The sequence below is a fragment of the Phyllobates terribilis genome, unplaced genomic scaffold, assembly GCF_046119375.1.
Source record: "Phyllobates terribilis strain yellow unplaced genomic scaffold, ASM4611937v1 Scaffold_1__5_contigs__length_1240528914, whole genome shotgun sequence".
Classification (NCBI taxonomy): domain Eukaryota; kingdom Metazoa; phylum Chordata; class Amphibia; order Anura; family Dendrobatidae; genus Phyllobates; species Phyllobates terribilis.
Genome location: NW_027362761.1, coordinates 321,008,770 through 321,028,532, shown reverse-complemented (window position 1 = coordinate 321,028,532; position 19,763 = coordinate 321,008,770). Strand labels below are relative to the sequence as shown.

The 19,763-nt window shown below is 40.5% G+C and overlaps 1 protein-coding gene and 1 non-coding gene across 3 annotated transcripts in view; one reads left to right on the top strand and one right to left on the bottom strand.

The window, feature by feature from the left end:
- ANKLE2 (ankyrin repeat and LEM domain containing 2) overlaps nt 1–7,427 on the top strand; it is a 56,056-nt gene extending 48,629 nt beyond the window's left edge. For both annotated transcript variants that reach the window (XM_073675853.1, XM_073675843.1), the window contains exons 9-13: nt 895–1,001; nt 1,118–1,308; nt 1,436–2,081; nt 3,782–3,913; nt 4,025–7,427. In XM_073675853.1, coding sequence (XP_073531954.1) covers nt 895–1,001; nt 1,118–1,308; nt 1,436–2,081; nt 3,782–3,913; nt 4,025–4,256 — 1,308 coding nt within the window. In that variant the 3' untranslated portion in view covers nt 4,257–7,427. The remainder of the gene's footprint in view (nt 1–894; nt 1,002–1,117; nt 1,309–1,435; nt 2,082–3,781; nt 3,914–4,024) is intronic.
- A 9,666-nt stretch (nt 7,428–17,093) lies between these two features.
- On the bottom strand, nt 17,094–17,282 carry LOC141174637 (U2 spliceosomal RNA). The gene has a single exon (XR_012252929.1). It is a non-coding gene; the product is annotated as a U2 spliceosomal RNA (small nuclear RNA).
- Between the last annotated feature and the right edge of the window lie 2,481 nt (nt 17,283–19,763).

The window sequence follows — 19,763 nt, the reverse complement described above, 5'->3', positions numbered from 1 at the left end:
TTTAAGCCAGGAAATGCAACATAGTCATGGCTGAAAGTTGTTGACACCCTTGAAATTGTCCCATAAAATGATTTATTTCTCACAAAAAAATTATTGCAATTACACACACAGGTTTCAATGCACACAAAGGAAATAAATGTGTATAACACAAAAAAAATAGTAAAAAAAGGCAAATTTGACACAACTTCGCACAACCCCAACAATGGGCTAGACAGAATTGTTGGCACCTTTCCAAAATTGGAAGTAAACAACTTTGTTTCAAGCATGTGATGCTCGTTCAAACTCGCCTGTTGCAAGTAACAGGCAATATGTAAGTCACACCTGAAACCAGATAAAAAGGGGAGGAGTTGACTCAATCTTTGCAGTGTGCCACACTAAGCATGGAGAACAAAGGAGAAGAGAGCGGTCTGAGGATTTGTAACCTTGAGATTGTTGATATTGTTCAACAACGTTGGTTCTCAAGTCCATCTCCAGATCTTGATGTTCCTTTTGTCCACAGTGCGCAACATAATCAAGAAGTTTACAACCTATGGCACGGTAGCTAATCTCCCTGGAAGTGGAGGCATAGAAAAATCTATGAAAAGTTGCAACGCAGGATAGTCCAGATGGTGCATAAGCAGGCCCAAACAAGTTTCAAAGAAATTCAAGCTGTCCTGCAGACTCGGGGCTGCATTAGTGTCAGCGCTAATTATCCGTCAACATTTGAATTCAATGAAACGCTGTGGCAGGAGACCCAGGAGGACCCTATTTAAAAATATTAAAACCGCATACATTTCTGTGAAATATGTTTTAATGGATTCAATACCGATGGTGCACATATTATCTATCTCCTACCCCTCCCTTATCTCTTTTTTGGGAGGTCTAGTATCTAATTTAAAAAAAATTATGTTTTAGGCTGAGGACTTTAGAAGGATTTGGAAAACTCCACCTCGGAATAGGGCTGGACTTTTTCATAATGTCCGGAAAACTGATCCAGAGAGAGGCGAGGAAAGAGTTGGAAGGTAAAGTTCACAGCCCTTTTTTTTTTTTTTTATCCTTCTTGTACATAGATTTGGTTTTAATTTAGAGACTGCACCCTAATCTTATTTTGTCCACCAATGTTTCTTATCCCTACTAGAGAGCTTGCTCATGAGCTGGATATCCCGTGGGTGGAATATTGGGAATTTCTTGGTTGTTATGTTGATCTTTCTTCCTTGGATGGCTTGGGAAAGCTCGAGGAATATCTTGGTAAAAAGGAAACAAGTGAGCAAATGCAGCTGGATCATGATCATGAGATTTGCAACAAGTACAAGACTCCATCCCCAGCAGGTAACTATTCTTTGGCTTGATACGCTGATCATATTATAATTTCAATCAAGAATATAGCATTTTTTATGTAATTAATTGACTTTGTAGAAATTGGTTCAAGATGACTATAAATTCATTTTCTTTGCAGGAAAAGGGAAAAAAATTTGCAACTCTGTTTCTGTTGGAGCATTTTTAGAAGATGAAGACGATATGAGTCTGGAAGAGATAAAAAACCGCCAGAATGCGGCCTTGAAGAATAGCCATTCATTGAATTCTACGGAGACAATCACAATCCCTGAGTGCATCATGGATGCAACACCCCTGCAAAGCAGTGGCCTCAATGAAGGGCCAAAGCGCAACTACTGCAGTCCAGTAGATAACGAGAGAATCCTTCCTGGAGAACGTCGACAGCAGCAGAGTTTGCCAGAGGCATTGCTATCACCTGTATCCAATCTCATGACTGAGTTTGAAAAAATGTCCTTCCATGAGCTAAAGGAAGCCAGTAATGAGAAATCTCCATCAAACGAGTGTGCAATGTCACAAAGACTAAGTCAGATGACCGTTTCTGATGATCACGTAGAATTCGACTCCCCTGGCCCTGTAACAAGGACAAAATCTGAGTTAATGAAATTGGCTAAACCTTTTTCTAGCTCTAGCCACCTGGACCACCCTCCTTCCCCAGAGACTAACGCTGAACCATCCTTATCCAATGCTCTTTCAGAGTCTTTCAGCCAACTACTTGTTATGAAAACTCCAACTATACACCAAACTAATGGGTTTCTGTTCCTTCTTGGGTATGTATACAGTATGTGTAGTGACTGTGATCCTTCATCCAGCAGTCAGTGCTACCATTAATCAAGGGGGAGTCGGTAGTGATGAACAAACATAGCTTGATTTTTATTTGTGGTTTAAATTTGGTTATATTAATAGGATTGACCTTCTTTTTTAAATCTTGTGGCATAAGGTTGCCTTACCCCATCTAGCTCTAAGAGCAACACCAGAGAGGCAGTGCTGGACCTGAGAATGGTGACTGTCATCTGATTTTTATTTTAACCTCTGCAACTCTATGGTACAATCACAGTTTAAAAAGGATGACTGATACCAAAAAGTGTCCCTTGTACCTCCATCATACCAGTTTCCAGAATTATACAGACTTCTTTCTTTTTTAAATCTGCTATATCATAAAGTACAGTAGAATACACATTGCTTTGAATTAGCCCAAAACCCCTTAGCATAATTTTTTTTTTTTTTTTATACCAATAGGGGTCACTCAGATTTTTTCACTGTATGGATTTACTTTAGTATACATTGGAGCCCTCATTTTGAGCACCTACTCTGGAAATCTTTCCAACATAGTGTGCAGAGCCTTACACCATATATTGTAGTGAATTACGACTGTTAGTGTAGACTCTCAACACTGAGAAAGCTAATATGTTGTAATCAATGTAAAGCTGCCAATGTATATTTTAATGGGATCCAGACAAACTGTGTATGATCACTTCCAAACTGTCTGTTAATACAGGACGGGTTCATGAACTCACTTGATACCTTAGTGGGCATTTACACTGGACGATTATCAGGAAGCAAACATTCCAATGGAAGCTTATTTTTCGACCAGTGTAAACAGGCTGCCAATCACCTGATAAATGGGCAAAAAGTCCATTATTTTTTTTTTATTATTTTTAAATTGGGTGAAATGGTTTTTAAGCCTCTTTCAGCAGCTCATGTGCTGTGTGAATAGGACATATTCTACAGAGACCAATGACTGTCTATGTGCACAGCCTGTGCAGCTTGTCTAAATGGGCTATTAAACTACCGCCAGTCAGCTTATAGACTCACCCGTAGGTCGATCACTCTTACATTCTTTTCTCCTGAACTCTACCGTGATCCATTTTCTCCTGATATCTATATATAGATATCTATCTCTATCCCACTGCCTCTTGATTACTTATACGTCCGACGGGGCCAAACGTGGGGAATGAGAAGGGTTTGTCTTAAAAGTGGGCAGCCCATTTAAAAATAAATATTGCCCCCGAATGTGTCCATATCCTTTCAAAGCCATGTTCTGCGCATGTTAAATGTGTATTTGCAATATACATCCTTTTAAAGTGTTGTTGTTTTTTTTCCTTTTTATAATATAAGCGATTAAACCTTAGCGGGATATCCCAAGCGTGGTGTGTTCACAAATTAGGTTTAACAAAATCTCATTCAATTTTTTTTTTTTTATCTACTTTGCCTTTTACTCTATATATGCTGCAGATTTTGTGCCCCCTAAATGCCATCTGAAAACCTCCAGCACATCATTACACAGTGCCTTGCAAAAGAAATCTGGCGAAGCAACTTTAAAAAATTATAGCTGGTTTTAGGGCCTTTGTAAGGTTACATATTAAAGATTGTGATAGTTCACATAAAGCCGTATTATCTGGCTTTTTACTACCATCTTAGAATGGGTTCAGTTCTGTCTTGGATAACACTTTAATTTTTTTTTTTTTAGGAAAGAGCCAACCAAGTTAGATAATGATGTGCTATCAGCTGTACAAAATGTGAAAATTGATGCACAGAAATTCCCCAGTATCTCCAAATGGATGAAATCAGTATTGTATTACTCAAATACAGAACGACAAAGGTATTGGCATGCAATATAAAAGTTTTGTGATCATGAAAATAACTGTTGGCTTTGTGGTTTTTTTTTTTTTTTTTTTTTTCTTTTCTCTGAACTATCTATTTTGTTTTCTAGTTGGCCAAGCCCAGCAGTTATGACTGGAAGAAACCGATCTCATGTTTTTGGTGGCAACTCCCCTGGGGGTAGTGGTTTTTCCACTCCTGGAAGGAGCAGTCCCATTTTGGGGAGCCCAGGCAAATACATGAACACGCCTGATTATTGCAGCCCAGGGAGGTATAGCCCAGCGTATGCCAGTCACATACAACTTCTACGGTTACGGCATTTTTCTGACCACTCAAGCCTTTGAAAATGTTTCTTACCTTCTGCCATGGCCAGCTCAGAGTGAAGAGCTGTCCAATATGGCTGATACAATTTGCTGTATCAAGAAATGGACACTGACAGTCGCATGTGTAACTGTATAAAAGAGTGTTCTGTGGCAATGCTTGCTTAAGGTTTTGCACGCCAACTATCTTTTCCACTGTAGAAGATGGAAGATCTAGATCACGGTGTCTGAACCCTTTTTGTGAACCTTCGATATTTTAAATAAAATTGAGCAAACAAACTGTAGTAGTCACAGTCAGGAAATTTTGCCAGTGAATTTCATTGGCAGTACATCTGTAATAATATGGTTTTATATACTTAGTCATCTAGCACTCGGCAATAACTGGTAGGGTCTGACGTGTGTAGGGCTCTCCAAAGTTAACCCCACTGGAGCCTTTATCCCAAATTCTTGCACTAATGCAATGTTTTAAGCCCCACACTTCTACTTCATGTCAAGAGCAGACTTCATACAGTTCTATGGTTTTAGTGGCCTTTCTATGTTTTTAATTCCTATGTTGTATTTGAATATTTATTCCATTTAATTGCTTTAACAGGCTAAAAAGTGTTTTTAAGCTATTGGTTTAATATTGAACATGGAAGAACTAATATTGATAACAGGTTTGGGTTCAATTTCTTTTACAATTTCTCATTTCTAGGCAATAAAACAAAATAAAAAGTTAACCGTATACAGAAAATGTTGCAGTCTTAGTTTGCAAAAAAACACTGAAAGTTTTCCTAATACAATCTAAGTAATTCTCCCCTTTTTAAAGGGCTTTTTTTCATTGCCTAAAAGGCTGTTCATTGTTTTCAAATTTGCATGATAAAGTCCGTAGATATGTAAAATACACAACATGCATTCTGAAAGATGGTGAGATCGTGCCAGTGTACTGCTAGGTAACATATTTTTGACAGTCATGTAGAAAGGCTGGTTTCACACTTCTAACATCCTCTGGCCATTATTTGCTGTTGTGTATGGGTCATGATGCATGTGGCCATTCCAGACTTTGTGGTGTGAACTCAAATTGTGATTTGTGTGTGAAACAGGCCTAACGAGTGTTTCCCAAACTCCAGTCCTTACAGCCCCTAACATATGTTTTCAGGATTTCCTTAGTATTGCAAAGGTGATGAAATTATTATCAAGGCATCAGGCTCTTACCTGTGCAATACTAATGAGAACTTGAAATCATGATCCGTTGTGGGGCAGTGATTGCCAAACTTCAGAGCATCTGAAAGTACCATAACTTTAAAACTAGGCTTTCATTTTTGTATCCTGAAGATGAGTGGGCAAATGCCCATGTCTTTTTATAACACACAGAACTTTCAGTCAATGTTTAAAGAATCTCCTTTCTGTATGAGAGTCATATTAAAATGATGATGCAATATTTTACTGATTTTTGTTTAAATGATTTAAAATACCTTTCAGTCAAAAAAATAATTTGCACTACTTTTGTCTTGTAGTGTTTTTACTCACATGCCCAAACATACATTAGTCAGTTTAGGGCAGTGTTTCTTAAAGGGAAGCCATCATCAGAAAATGTACCTATTGTTTTAAATTGCATTTGAGGTTGTTTTTTTTTTTTTATTTAAACTTGGCAGTGTTTGTTTTTTTGTTTTTGTTCCCCATCCCTCCCCACATCAGTTTAAAATTAAATAAATAAATAAATTAATCTTGCAATTTTCACACTAACTTTGTTTCTGGAAAGAGATGGAAGTTAGTCACAATGAATGTACTCTGGCCTGAGCTTTTGGAAGGGAAGCCTGTTCATCTTTTACATCACCTATCGTGATCGATGGATCCGATGTTATCAGATGTGTATTGAAGCTTCATCTGTCATTATAAGGGCAGGTGCAGAAAGCAAAACCTCAGATTGCATCCAGATCCGAGTTATGTTATGGGGCCATGCACATGTCAGATTTGTTTCATCGGAACAAGGGGAAAAATCGCTGCATGCCTGAGTTTGATCCAATATTTGGATCTCACTCTGTTATGCATGTGAATGAGTCTGATGTAATCACAGAGTGCAGTCTGATTTCCATGGACTGACCAAATGGAAAAGATGAAGACGTGTGTGTTTTTTTTTCCTACATTTTCTTCTCATCTGAGCGAATCCGGATCACTCTGATCAGAGTGTGATTTGCATAATCGCCCCGATTCTGTCAGATGAGACTATAGGTTCATGTGACAACGAACTGTGCCTAATGCTGACCATTCAGGGGGAGTTTTCTGCAAGGCTCCTTATCAGCCAAGGCAGGAAGTAGAAGTCGAAAATGACCCTAGTGGCCATTGTCAAAATTGCAAGATTACTATGTTTAAATCGGGTTCTTTTGTTACATGTATATGTAGCAAAGTCACTTTTTGTCGAAGTATATTGTTTTTTTCATTATGCACTTAGATAGCTTGACAAAACAGTTGATCCAAATCTTGCACAATGATTCCAAAAGCACATTCTAATGGCCGATCATAGTGTTCCTTTCATTGTAAGTATTACTAGCTTATTTCTATAACCTTCCTTCATGTACTCTCCCAAAATTGACATTGTTCCTATTGGATGAAAAGGATACACATGTGGTTGTATATACTCTTCCACAGTAAAGAAACAAAAATTATTTCATTCCTGGCAGGTGTCATGCACAAGTTGCATTAGAATAAGATGTATTCATGGTACTTGATGTGCAACTATCTCGCCCAATATACAGTTGTCACGCCATTCCTGATGTCAAATGTATGCTTGGACAACCCCTTTAATACAGTCTAACAATACAGCCATTTAAATGCGTGTCATCTGAGTGTAATAAATGTTCCATGTTACAAAAGTGAAGCACACGGCTAAGGAAAAGTTTACAGAAAACCTCAGAAAAAAATAAGAAATGAAAAGTACACTTTTTTTATTTTAATGGGGTGAAAGTGGTAAATGTATATTTCTTATATTTCAGGCTTTACTGGTAGCCACTGAAAGCCTGTGCTTGACGGGAATACCATTATTCTTCCAGATGCACAATCTGCGTGAAATGCATTTTAAGTATTACTTGCTGCTTTTCTAGAAAATGAGGAGTCAGATTATTCTGTTACTGGATCGTAGTCTGCCATAATTTTAACTGGAAAAAGTATTTCCATCTAATGCATCTAGTTGATGTGTAGTGACTTTTTTTTTTTTTTCCCCATCAAAAGTTATAATTTTGTGCATTTATACCTTAGTGCCAACTGACTGCCTGATTCAGTATGTATTTTCAGCTATTTGTCTAAATTTTCAAATATTTTTTTGGTTCTCTTAAAAAGAAAAATGTGCTGGTTTAATAAAAATGCAAAAATGTGTCACCCACTTTGCATATGTATTTATTACTAATTTACGATATTTCCTTTTTAGGTTGCTTTTATATTTTGATAGATTGGACTTTTATGGATATTGCGATGCCAGATACAATAGTGTTCAAAACAGCAGTGTGTTCAAAAACATGAGTTGAGCACAAAATCTTTATACTAGTTTTTATTTCCATGCATTGGGAACATTGTATACTGTTTTTCTAATTCAAAACCTGAAGAGAAATGTAAATAATTTTTAACTACTTTACAGAAAATAACAAAAAAATGAACATTGGGCTGTTCTTTAAAAAAAAAAACAAAAAAAAACAAAAACAGTGTCTGCACTTGTCTTTACAAACTCACAATATGTACTTTTTTTTTTTTTTTTTTTTGAGGATTTTGCATTCCTGTGAATCACTAACCTAAACTGTGGGTATACAACTAAATATTAGAACTTCTTCACATCCATGTTGCATAGAGTCAACCAACTTCTGGCACCTAATCAGCTCATATTCCAGCCCAGGATGCTTAGACTACATCCCACAATTTTTTTGGCATTTTTGATGTCCCCCTACAAGTGTTCTATCGGCTTAAGGTCCAGGGATTGGGCTGGCCACTCCATAACCTCAATTTTGTTGGACTGGAACCAAGATTTTGCTCGTTTACTGGGTTGTTGTCTAGTCGAAACACCCATTTCAAGCACATATCATCTTCAGTGTAAGGCAACATGACCGCTTTGAGTATTTTAATATATGCAAAGTGGTCCATGATCCCTGGTAGGCGGTAAATAGGTCTGGCACCATAGTAAGAGAAACATGCTCATATAATGATGCTTGCACCACCATGCCTCACGGTCTTCAGAATGTACTGTGCTTGAATGCAAAGTTTGGGGGTCGTCTGCCGAACTGTCTTCGACCCTTGGATCCAAAAAGAACAATTTTACTTTCATCAGTCCGCAATGTTTCTCCATTTCTCTTTAGGCCAGTTGATGTGTTCTTTTGAAAATTGTATCCACTGCAGTAAATGTGTTTTAGTTTTTTTTTTTTAGCAATGGGACTTTGTGGGGACTTCTTGCTAAGAGATTAGCTTCACACAGGTGTCTTCTAACTGTCACAGTACTCACAGGTAACTTGAGACTGTTTTTAATCATCCTGGAGCTGATCATTGGCTGAGCCTTTGCCATTCTGGCTATTCTATTCATTCGAATGGTAGTCTTCCTTTTTTCTTCCACGTCTCTCTGGTTTTGCTTTCCATTTTAAAGCATTGGAAATCATTTTAGCTGAATAGCCTATCATTGTCTGCACTTCTTAATACGTTTTACCCTCTCCAATCAATCAACTTTTTAATCAAAGTACGCTGTTCTTCTGAACAATGTCTTGAACAACCCATATTTCTCAGGCTTTCAAGGAGAAATGCATGCACAACATGTGCTGGCTTCACCCTTTTTTAAGAAACAAGGTATTTAATATGCAATGTGTTCGGGCCCCTAATTAGCCCACGGTCCAGTTAGACTTGCAATAATACAATCTAAGCCTTCCTGGAAACTTGAGCTTATGACCTGACATATAATAGATGGGCTACATATTAAAGGGTTCGCATGTGGGGGTCAGCTTGAGCTGGATGTCATCCATAAACCCTTTCTTCTACCTTCAAAGAAACAATAACTTTAGATGAAAACATTTAGGTATTTATTTCTCAATTCTTGAAAGTAACAAATGATAAATTCAAAGGAATGCAATTAAAGTGAACACATAAATCCCTTAAAACAATTATTTTATTTTGGTCCTTAAACACCAATACCCATGTGTTTAAAAATAGACTATAGCCAACTATGAGGCTGTGTGCCCACTATGCGTTTTTTAAGCGTTTCCGCTTGGAAAATGCATGGTAGAAGTTCTGCTATGTTCCCCAATGATAATCCACATGCTGTGCAAATTTCCGCTACGGATTATCATTGTGGAAAAATCCGCAGCACTACCAATTATTTTGCATAATCGTGGCATTTTTGCCGCCATTGAATCGCATAATATCCGCATCACTACATGTGCACATGTGGATATCATGTGGTTCAATGCGCGGGTGGTACCTGGGTTTGGAGAAGAGGAGACTCTCCTCCAGACCCGGGTACCATAGTACCTGTAAAAAAAAAAAATAAAAAAATAAAAATAAAATGTATACATTATGCTTGCCTTCTGATGGCCCCCGGTCTTCATAGCGATCCATCCTGGCTTCCCGGCAGCTCGCGATGGTCTAAAAGGACCTGCCATGACATCATCTAGTCATGTGACTAAATGACGTCATGGAAGGTCCTTTTAGACAACGGGGAGACCGGACGCATCGGATAAGGACACCGGGGGCCATCTGAAGGTAAGTATATTTATTTTTTACCATTCTTTTACGGTCACACTATATAAATCCATGCCGGTTGCATGGATTTATATAGTGTGACCGAGTTGTCAAGCACTTTCCAAGCGATTTTAGCATCACTTGGAAAGTGCTTTATAACCTGCATGCGGAAATGCATGTGAAAAAAACGCTTCACTTACGCTTGTCCCTGGCAGGAAAAACGCATGTAAAATCCTCATGCGTTTTTTCTGCAGGGAGATGCGGAAACGCTCAGGAAAAATCCGGAGCATTTCTGCATCGTGGGCACTTAGCCTGAATGCTATATAACACTTCCCCAAAAGAGTATTATCATCATGAAGGGCGGACTTATAATCACCCTAATAAGCCCTTCAAAGATCCTGCCTGACGTGGGGGTTGGCACCCTAGGATTGATTATTTTTTTTATTTTTTTTTTTATTTATTTATTTTTTGCCACCCCTGCTCCACAGCAGCTGTCCCTGACTCCCTGCAAAGCCCTGATTGTGAGCTAAAGCAGAAAAAGGTGACTGCCTATTCTAATAACAGTGGTTTTCCTAACATAGATCATATCTAGACAATAAAGCAAAATAAGCACAGAGTATATTGATAAAACTTATCTCTGATCACGCAAGCACCTCGACGCGTTTCCCCAATTACAGGTTCATCAGGAGGCTGATAGGAACAGTTATGCAGGAGATTATTCCGGATGCATGTTGCAGGATGGTTGGCTGCAATGTGCCACTAATAGCCCAGGTTTAAATATCCAGGGCTATTAAACTCATACACACAAACATACGCCCTCTAAAGAAAAAATAGTGCCTTATAGATAGTGGCTACCTTGTCTCCATCCTGCCTCTGCGCATGTTTGCACCGTAACCGCTGGAGTACGATAATTGTATGCGTCATTTGGTCGCGGATCATAGAACAGCGGTGGTTTAGCGCGACTGGAAGTGACCTGTGCGCCCCACAGCGCACATAACGTCATCGGCGGGAGGATGCGGTCCGAAAAAAGCCAGCTAGTGGGCGCATGTGCAAACCGGTTCATGCATTCCAGCTTGAGGCACAAAAACCCGGATAAAGAGCGCATGCGTGAACCAATCAAGGCATTCCAGCTCAAAGCGCTTAAAGGGGACAAACATAATAGTAAAGAGGTAATGCCAAAGATAAATAGAATAAAAGATGGTTAATCAAACCTATAAATAGATAAGTAATATATAATGGCCACGGTTTGCTGAATATAAAGAGAGTACAACTTAGACACTTGTGTGCTAGGTATCAAGGGGAAAATATAAAAAATATTAAAAACATTATACAATCTATATACAGTACAGACCAAAAGTTTGGACACACCTTCTCATTTAAAGATTTTTCTGAATTTTCATGACTGAAGGAATCAAAACTATGAATTAACACATGTGGAATTATATACTTAACAAAAAAGTGTGAAACAACTGAAAATATGTCTTATATTCTGTTTGCTTTGCACACTCTTGGCATTCTCTTGATGAGCTTCAAGAGGTAGTCACCGGATATGGTTTTCACTTCACAGGTGTGCCCTGTCCGGTTTAATAAGTAGGATTTCTTGCCTTATAAATGGGGTTGGGACCATCAGTTGTGTTGTGCAGAAGTCTGGTGGATACACAGCTGATAGTCCTACTGAATAGACTGTTAGAATTTGTATTATAGCAAGAAAAAAGCAGCTAAGTAAAGAAAAACGAGTGGCTATCATTACTTTAAGAAATGAAGGTCCGTCAGTGCGAAAAATTGGGCAAACTTTGAAAGTGTCCCCAAGTGCAGTTGCAAAAACCATCAAGCGCTACAAAGAAACTGACTCACATGAGGACCAGGAAAGGAAGACCAAGAGTCACCGCTGCTTCTGAGGATAAGTTTATCCGAGTCACTAGCCTCAGAAATCGCAGGTTAAAGACAGCTCAGATTAGAGACCAGGTCAATGCCACACAGAGTTCTAGCAGCAGACATCTCTTCAACAACTGTTAAGAGGAGACTTTGTGCAGCAGGCCTTCAAGGTAAAATAGCTGCTAGGAAACCACTGCTAAGGACAGGCAACAAGCAGAAGAGACTTGTTTGGGCTAAAGAACACAAGGAATGGACATTAGACAAGTGGAAATCTGTGCTTTGGTCTGATGAGTCCAAATTTGAGATCTTTGGTTCCAACCATCGTGTCTTTGTGCGACGCAGAAAAGGTGAACGGATAGACTCTACATGCCTGGTTCCCACCGTGAAGCATGGAGGAGGAGGTGTGATGGTGTGGGGGTGCTTTGCTGGTGACACTGTTGGGGATTTATTCAAAATTTAAGGCATACTGAACCAGCATGGCTACCACAGCATCTTGCAAAGGCATGCTATTCCATCCGGTTTACGTTTAGTTGGACCATAATTTATTTTTCAACAGGACAATCACCCCAAACACACCTGTGTAAGGGCTATTTGACCAAGAAGGAGAGTGATGGGGTGCTACGCCAGATGACCTGTCCTCCACAGTCACCAGACCTGAACCCAATCGAGATGGTTTGGGGTGAGCTGGACCGCAGAGTGAAGGCAAAAGAGCCAACAAGTGCTAAGCATCTCTGGGAACTCCTTCAAGATTGTTGGAAGACCATTTCCGGTGACTACCTCTTGAAGCTCATCAAGAGAATGCCAAGAGTGTGCAAAGCAGTCATCAAAGCAAAAGGTGGCTACTTTGAAGAACCTAGAATATAAGACATATTTTCAGTTGTTTCACACATTTTTGTTAAGTATATAATTCCACATGTGTTAATTCATAGTTTTGATGCCTCCAGTGTGAATGTACAATTTTCAAAGTCATGAAAATACAGAAAAATCTTTAAATGAGGTGTGTCCAAACTTTTGGTCCGTACTGTACATACACCCACAATGAGGTGTTAAGGATGTATGTATAGACCCCTAATAAAGAATGTAGATCCATCATTTTGGGCCCACATATTAGGCCATCAATCGGAAGACCATCGTTCGGATGGTACAACAACATGGCAGTTAAGGGCCCATTGAAAAGCCCTTAATAAGAAAAGGGAGGGGGGGTTCTTCTACCTTCAAGGAAACAATAACTTTAGATAAAAACATTTAGGTATTTATTTCTCAGTTCTTTTTTTAATAACTGTTGCTTATGTGTCACTTTATTTTTCTCTATATACCTTTTCTTGTAAGCACTGTATTTTTTTTTCCTTAAGCAGCATATATTTTGGGGACTCCTAACCCCATGTGTTTGAGTGGTGGCAGCGTGTTGTGTGTCTGGGTTGTGATTTCTGCTCATGTTGAAGCCTATAACAGAGGTTGAGTGCCAGATAGACTGAGCATTGTTGGTGCATAGTTTAAGCAATTATTCCCTGCACTGCAGGACTGGCAGTATCCTTGTGAGGAGTACACCAGCTCTACAAAGGCCATCTGGGTGCTTACTTGTAAGACCTACTTCCAAACAGTTTCCACTTCCCTGATTTTCTTTTCTAGCTTTTATTTGGCACAGGCTGCTCACCAATATGGCAGCCTTGTACCAATAAACAGAGCAATGAATCTGATAAAATTTGTCTGCTGTCTCAATTCCTCTCTGCTCACAGAGGTTAAAGGATCTGCTGATTGGTGCATTGATACAGCAGGACTCGGAGCAGTGTACAGTGGCACCTAGACAAAGAAGAAAACCAACTCGGAAAGGCCAAGTGATAAACTTTGTCCCAGGAATAACTTTTCCTGGAGTACCAGCATCACCAGTTCTGAGGAAAACATTGCATTTTCTTTGTGAATGGCCTTACACCATCTAGGAGCATGTGATAATAATCTTTATTTTTATATAGCGCCAACATATTCTGCAGCGCTTTACATACATTATCATCATGGCTGTCCCCAGTGGGGCTCACAATCTAAATTCCCTATCAGCATGTCTTTGGAGTGTTGGAGGAAACCCACGCAAACACGGGGAGAACATACAAACTTCTTGCAGATGTGATGCCAGTATGCGCGTACAGCTTATTCTACAGTACCAATGGGCTTTGGGGTTTCGAAAAATTCTGCAGACAATAACATGTACTCCATGGTCAGGGGCACAGTGTTTAATGCCTGAGTTAACAGGCAATGCCTTTTAAATTTTTGCTGACCTTCCATCAGAGCTAGATTGGGACTATGACACAATAAAAAAGGCCTTGGTCAGGAAGGACAACCTCACCCCAGCTGGAAGGCAGGTAAGCCAGTTGGGGACCCCTCTCCATCTGCCAGCCGATCATCAGGGCATTGTACTTTCTCTGGGGACTCTTGGTCCAGACATTATTTTGTTGATATACGCCAATACCTTGTAGATTGTGAGCCCTCGCAGACAGGGTCCTCGCTCCTCCTGTACCAGTCGCTGACTCGTTTTGTTCAAGATTATTGTAAGTGATTCTGCTATGTATACCCCTTTTTCACATGTAAAGCGCCATGGAATAAATGGCACTATAATAAATAATAATACTATACTTGTAACGGGGTGGGACATGTTAATGTCGCTTGTCGTAATAGGGAGAAAAACCCCATTACAACCACAAAGCGATCTGGATCCGCACTTTTTGTCTTATTTGTGGCTGGCATTGGTGATGAATAACTTTCAGTTTGTTACTGTGGGCAATAAAGTTACTGTTGGCTTCAGAGATACGGGGGCAGCGGTAACCTTGATGCATCCAGAGATGTGACCTCTACTGATATCATTTCAGGAAAAACCATGTTTGTAACCATAGTTAGAGGAGTCAGCACTGTTGTGTCTATGGTCAGTGTAGCCTGGACTTTGGAGCAGAGAAATCCCCCCCCCCCTCCCTCTCTCAACAGGCCGTGATCTGCAGACTGAAAATCAGAGCTTCCAGACAGCCTTGCTAACAGATACCAGTGTGCAGAAACTGAGATGTCCTGCAGAACAATCGCCTGATTGATCTGACAAGGAAAAAGTGTACTGGGACCAGAGAAAGTTTTAGGGTTCACTCACACTGGTGTCTAACTCGGAACAAGTGCAATACGATAAAAAATCGAATTGCACTTCAACCAATGTTATTCAATGAGGAAGTGTAAATCTGCGTATTTTTTTAATTAGACACCACCCTCTTGATTTTCGGTCTTACCACTCTTTCCTCTTCATTTTTCTTCCTTACCGTACAATCCTTGAATAAATGATCCTCTTTACCACATAAATTAAGTCTTCTTTTTCTCACAGTCTGAGAATGTATGTCCATCACTCAAATACTTGGTACATACCACTTGCTCACATCCTCCAGCTTCATGTCCATACTGCTTGCATTTGCAACAAAAAGACCCCATCCCCGAAAAAAAAAAGAGGTCCCCCATCTCACTACCAATCTTAAACCTGGCAGGAAGTAAAATCCAATTTCCACTCATGTCCTTCATCTTGCAGTCAAACTTCCACTTTCCAATCCAAAACCGATGCGAATTCATCGCTTTACTTTTACTTTCAACATTTCCGCAAAACTTCTCCAGATCCTCCTCCTTCATGTATGGCGAATACATTTTCACCACCAACACTTTCCGATTTTCTTCAAAGTGAGAAATTAGCCTCACCCCCACCAACCTTGAATCCTTCTTCTTCTCTCTCCATAACGCCAAAAAACGTAAATAAAAATCTTCACTGCAAAAAGTAACATCATAAGACCCACGCCTTGGGTAGTCCATAACCGATAATATCCATTTCTTCTCCAAACTCAAGAGTCCCAAAATAAGTTCCTTGGTCACAAAAGTTCTTCACTGCTTTCACTTCTTCTACCACACTAAAACGTACTGCATTCCTCGTTCTCATGTATCTCGGAATTTCCTCCATCTTCCCAACTGAACACCAACTTCTTCAAAAAAGAACCTTCAACTCCCCCTTCAAGGTGCCAGGTGGGTGATCGCTCCTCGTTGCTCTGAGACTAATCCGCCTCCCTATATCTACAAGGGGGTGAACCCCCATCCGTTTAGACAGGACAATCCCCCAAGGCCAGGAGGCTGGATACCCAGAGCACCTTAGGCCAGGACCAAGCACAGCAAGCACTAGATCACTGCACTTGATCTTATCCAAAAGGCAATAACCTGAATTGGTTTCACACTAGTGGTGCACCCTGGCCTCCAACAGACACACATGGAGATAGGGCCAAAGATTCCCCTTAGGAAGACATCTTGACAAACACTGGACGCTTTAATATCAACAGTTCTGCTGTTTGTGGCAGCTGCAATCCATGTGTTTTTAACCTACATAAATCTGCCTATTTTAACACCCCCCCCTGCTGTTCCCATGCGCCTCAAGACCAGGAGGACAAATTAAGGAATGAACAGCAGCTGTCTTTCCTCAGCATTACTGGTGCTGATTACTTACCTGCTGCAGGTTCTTCTGCAGACTAAACATGGCTTCTGCCACACAGCCAGATAAAGGTCACGGGCCCATTGTGACACGCGCAGTGTTCCATTCACTGATTCTGTCTACTGCAAGCAGTCTACCTGGCTGGCTGCAAAGCCATAGGACGCTCAGACAGACAGACATGGGCAGCACTTTAAAACAACACCACAGACAAACTTTTTTTTTTAATCTGCAGACAGAATATTAAGATGTCAGTGCTCCACAAGAGGAAGACAACATTTCACTAAATAAATCATAGCGCCCAAAAAAACAAGGAGAAACTGTGGGGTAATCAGCAACACCTACCTGATGGGTCAGCTGAATTAAAACAATAGCAGCTGATGACAAGGAAGCTGGCTAGGTTGGGGGTGTGTGCAACAATGTACCAAAGGACAAATACATTGTTGCATCATATCACACCCGTAGCAAGAAGCAAAATCCTTGACTGTCCATCAAAAACGAAGGGATAGATAAGAAAGATAGATATATAGATGATTGATAGATAATAAATAGATTAAATTACATTACAATTCATTACATTACAAATTGAATACTTTACATTACATAGGTAAAAGCAATGCACGCACACTAAATGTGGCAGATTTGGTCAGGTTCAGCCGAAACGAGTTTGTCATCTGGGTTGTGCAACTTTTAACCTGAAAAAGCAAATGAGGGGGAAAAAAAAGAGCAAAAAAAAATTCCCCAAAAATTCAACAATGTATCAAAATAAACAAGATACTTGCTTTCAATTCATTCTGTTTTTGTAAACTGGATTAGGAAAGGGTTGCACTGCTCCTAGAGGCACTGCAATACCAGGTCAATGTGTGTGAAGTGGACAGAGCAAGGTCTTTTTTCATCTCCCTGTTCTAAAATTCCATTTAATATATGGTCCCCAGATAGGGGACGCATCAGATATTAAACTGATAAGAACAGATTTTTGCGTTTATATTTAAAATTTCATAGTCTTTATCTTATTTTCACATCTTTAAAATAGCCTTTTCCACAAATGAAATTCCATATACTTAATTCTCTCTTCTTTCCAAGCTGCTTCATATCTAATATGTAATACATATACAGCTCACTTAGTGCCAACTTTATACAGTTTTTAAGTTCTATGTGGTCTCTTTTAAACAGCAGGATGTTCCTTGTTTTCCACAAAGCATTCTTAATACAGCTTAAAGTGCACAATAAAACTCTTTTTCTTTATTCATATTTGGCAAAATTCCATGTAAAACTACCATATTTTTCGGACTATAAGACGCACCGGACCATAAGACACACCCCAAATTTTGGGGTGGAAAATAGGAAAAAAACAATTTTTTATAAGATGAGGGTCCGTCTTATAGTCTGAATAGGTATCTTACCTGGGGGGGGCGCGGTGGAGCTGGGGTCACAGGAGGCAGGGTCCTTCAGGAAGCCGGCGGAAGTGGAGGCTTGCTGGTACCTGGGGGCGTGGTACTTGGGGTGCGGGGGCCTGGTGCCCTGGTACCTGGGGACCTGGTACCTGGGACACTGGGGGCCTGGTACCTGGGGACCGGGTGCCGGGGCCGGTGTCTTGCTGTGAGCGGAGTGGCAGAGTAGAGTGAGTGGCTTCCGGTGGCCGCGGCCATCTTTCTGAAGCTGTGATCTACAGGAAAATTGCCTCCGGCGTGGCGGCCATTTTCCTGTAGATCACAGCTTCAGGAACATGGCCGCAACCACCGGAAAGCTGCTCTCTCTGCTCTGCCTCACAGCCAGACACCGGCCACTGCCAGGCCCAGCCCCCAGCCAGATACCGGCCCGCCTCACCTCTTCTTCCACCGCCGCCCTGCGATCCCGCTCCACCACCACCGGACCATAAGAAGCACTCGGACCATAATACGCACCCCCCATTTTCCTCCCAAATTTGGGGGAAAAAAGTGAGTCTTATGGTCCGAAAAATCTGGTATTTCCTGGTTTAAAAATTGAGACCAGAACAAAATTTTAAAAGTTCACCACAATCCTTCCAGACTTGCTGTGCAGAGGCGCAGGTCCATATAAGGTGCATAGTTGTTCCATCACTATTGCACTGGTGTCTGGGACAAGTCTGTATATTTCTACAGATTGTATATTTACAATCTGAATAGTAAACTTTCCCCTTCTCTCTTACTGCTTTTAATATCACCACACCTTCACATGAAACTTCCATTTCTTCACTAGTGTCATTAGCAACACTAGCTTCACTTCAACCCACCATCACCTCATCCTTCTGAGACAGCACATCCACGTCCGATGAAAAACTTATGACATCAACATTCTCATCTTCTGCCTTTTCCACCATCTCAATTACCTCTTTAGGCTCCTTAACTCGCACTACTGACTATTCGCTCTCTTTCCTCTGTTCCTTTTTCCTCCCAGGACAGTCCTTGAACAAGTGAGTATCCGCAAAACATAAATTACACTTCTTCTTTTCTTTACAATCCATTGCTACATGTCCAACCTTCTTACACACTCGGCGCACTTCTTTAGCACAATCCTCTCTATCTTGCCCAGCCCACAATTCCAACAGAACTTGGGCATCCCACTGAAAAAAAAGTCACCATTGAACCTACCAATTTTAAAACGTGTCAGTAAACCTTCCCCTTACCATCTTCCTTGAACTGTATGAGAAACTTCCTCTTAGAAGTCCACAACCTGTATTCATTTAGTATGTTCCCTTTCGGAATGACAGAACTGCAATATAACTTCAAAAAAGTCACAATATCATTTTCTTCAGTCACGATAACCAGTTTCTCTCTGGGATGGTAGTGCGGAATCACACTTATCCCTTCCAAACGCTTATCCATCATTTCAAGCATCCTCTTCAAATACAACTCAAACCAACCTTTATCAGCAAAACAATATCATACACCCCTTTTTTGGGGTAATCCATAATAGCTAAGGTATCCTCTTCCTTCACCTTAAACAAATCCAGGACGACTTCCCGCATGATGAACCGAAAACCCTTAGCAGCTCTAAAGTATTCATGAACGAAGGTCCGAATAGCATCCTCCACTGTCGCAAACTCCGGTACGAACTCCATCTCCTCCTTCTGGATCTCTGAAGCGGATTCCATCCTTCACAAAAAAACTTTACTTCTCCAAGAAGAGCAGGGCAATCACTTCCCGTTGTCAGGGGACTAGGCCAACTCTCCAATAGGAGGAAGGGGGTTTAGCTCCATCAGTTAAGGCAGAGCGATTTCCCAGGTCCAACGAGCTGGGTACCCAAGACACCTCAGGCCAAGACCAAACACAGCAACTGTCAGATCACTTCACTTTATCTTAGCCAAAAGGCCGAGAGGCAATAACTTGAATTGGTTTCACTCTAGCGGTGCACCCTGGCCTCAGACAGACACCCATTGTGGTGATAGGGCCAAGGATTCTCCTTAGGATGACATCTTGACAAACACTGAATGCCTTAAATCCAAAAGTTCTGCTGCTTATTGCAGCTTC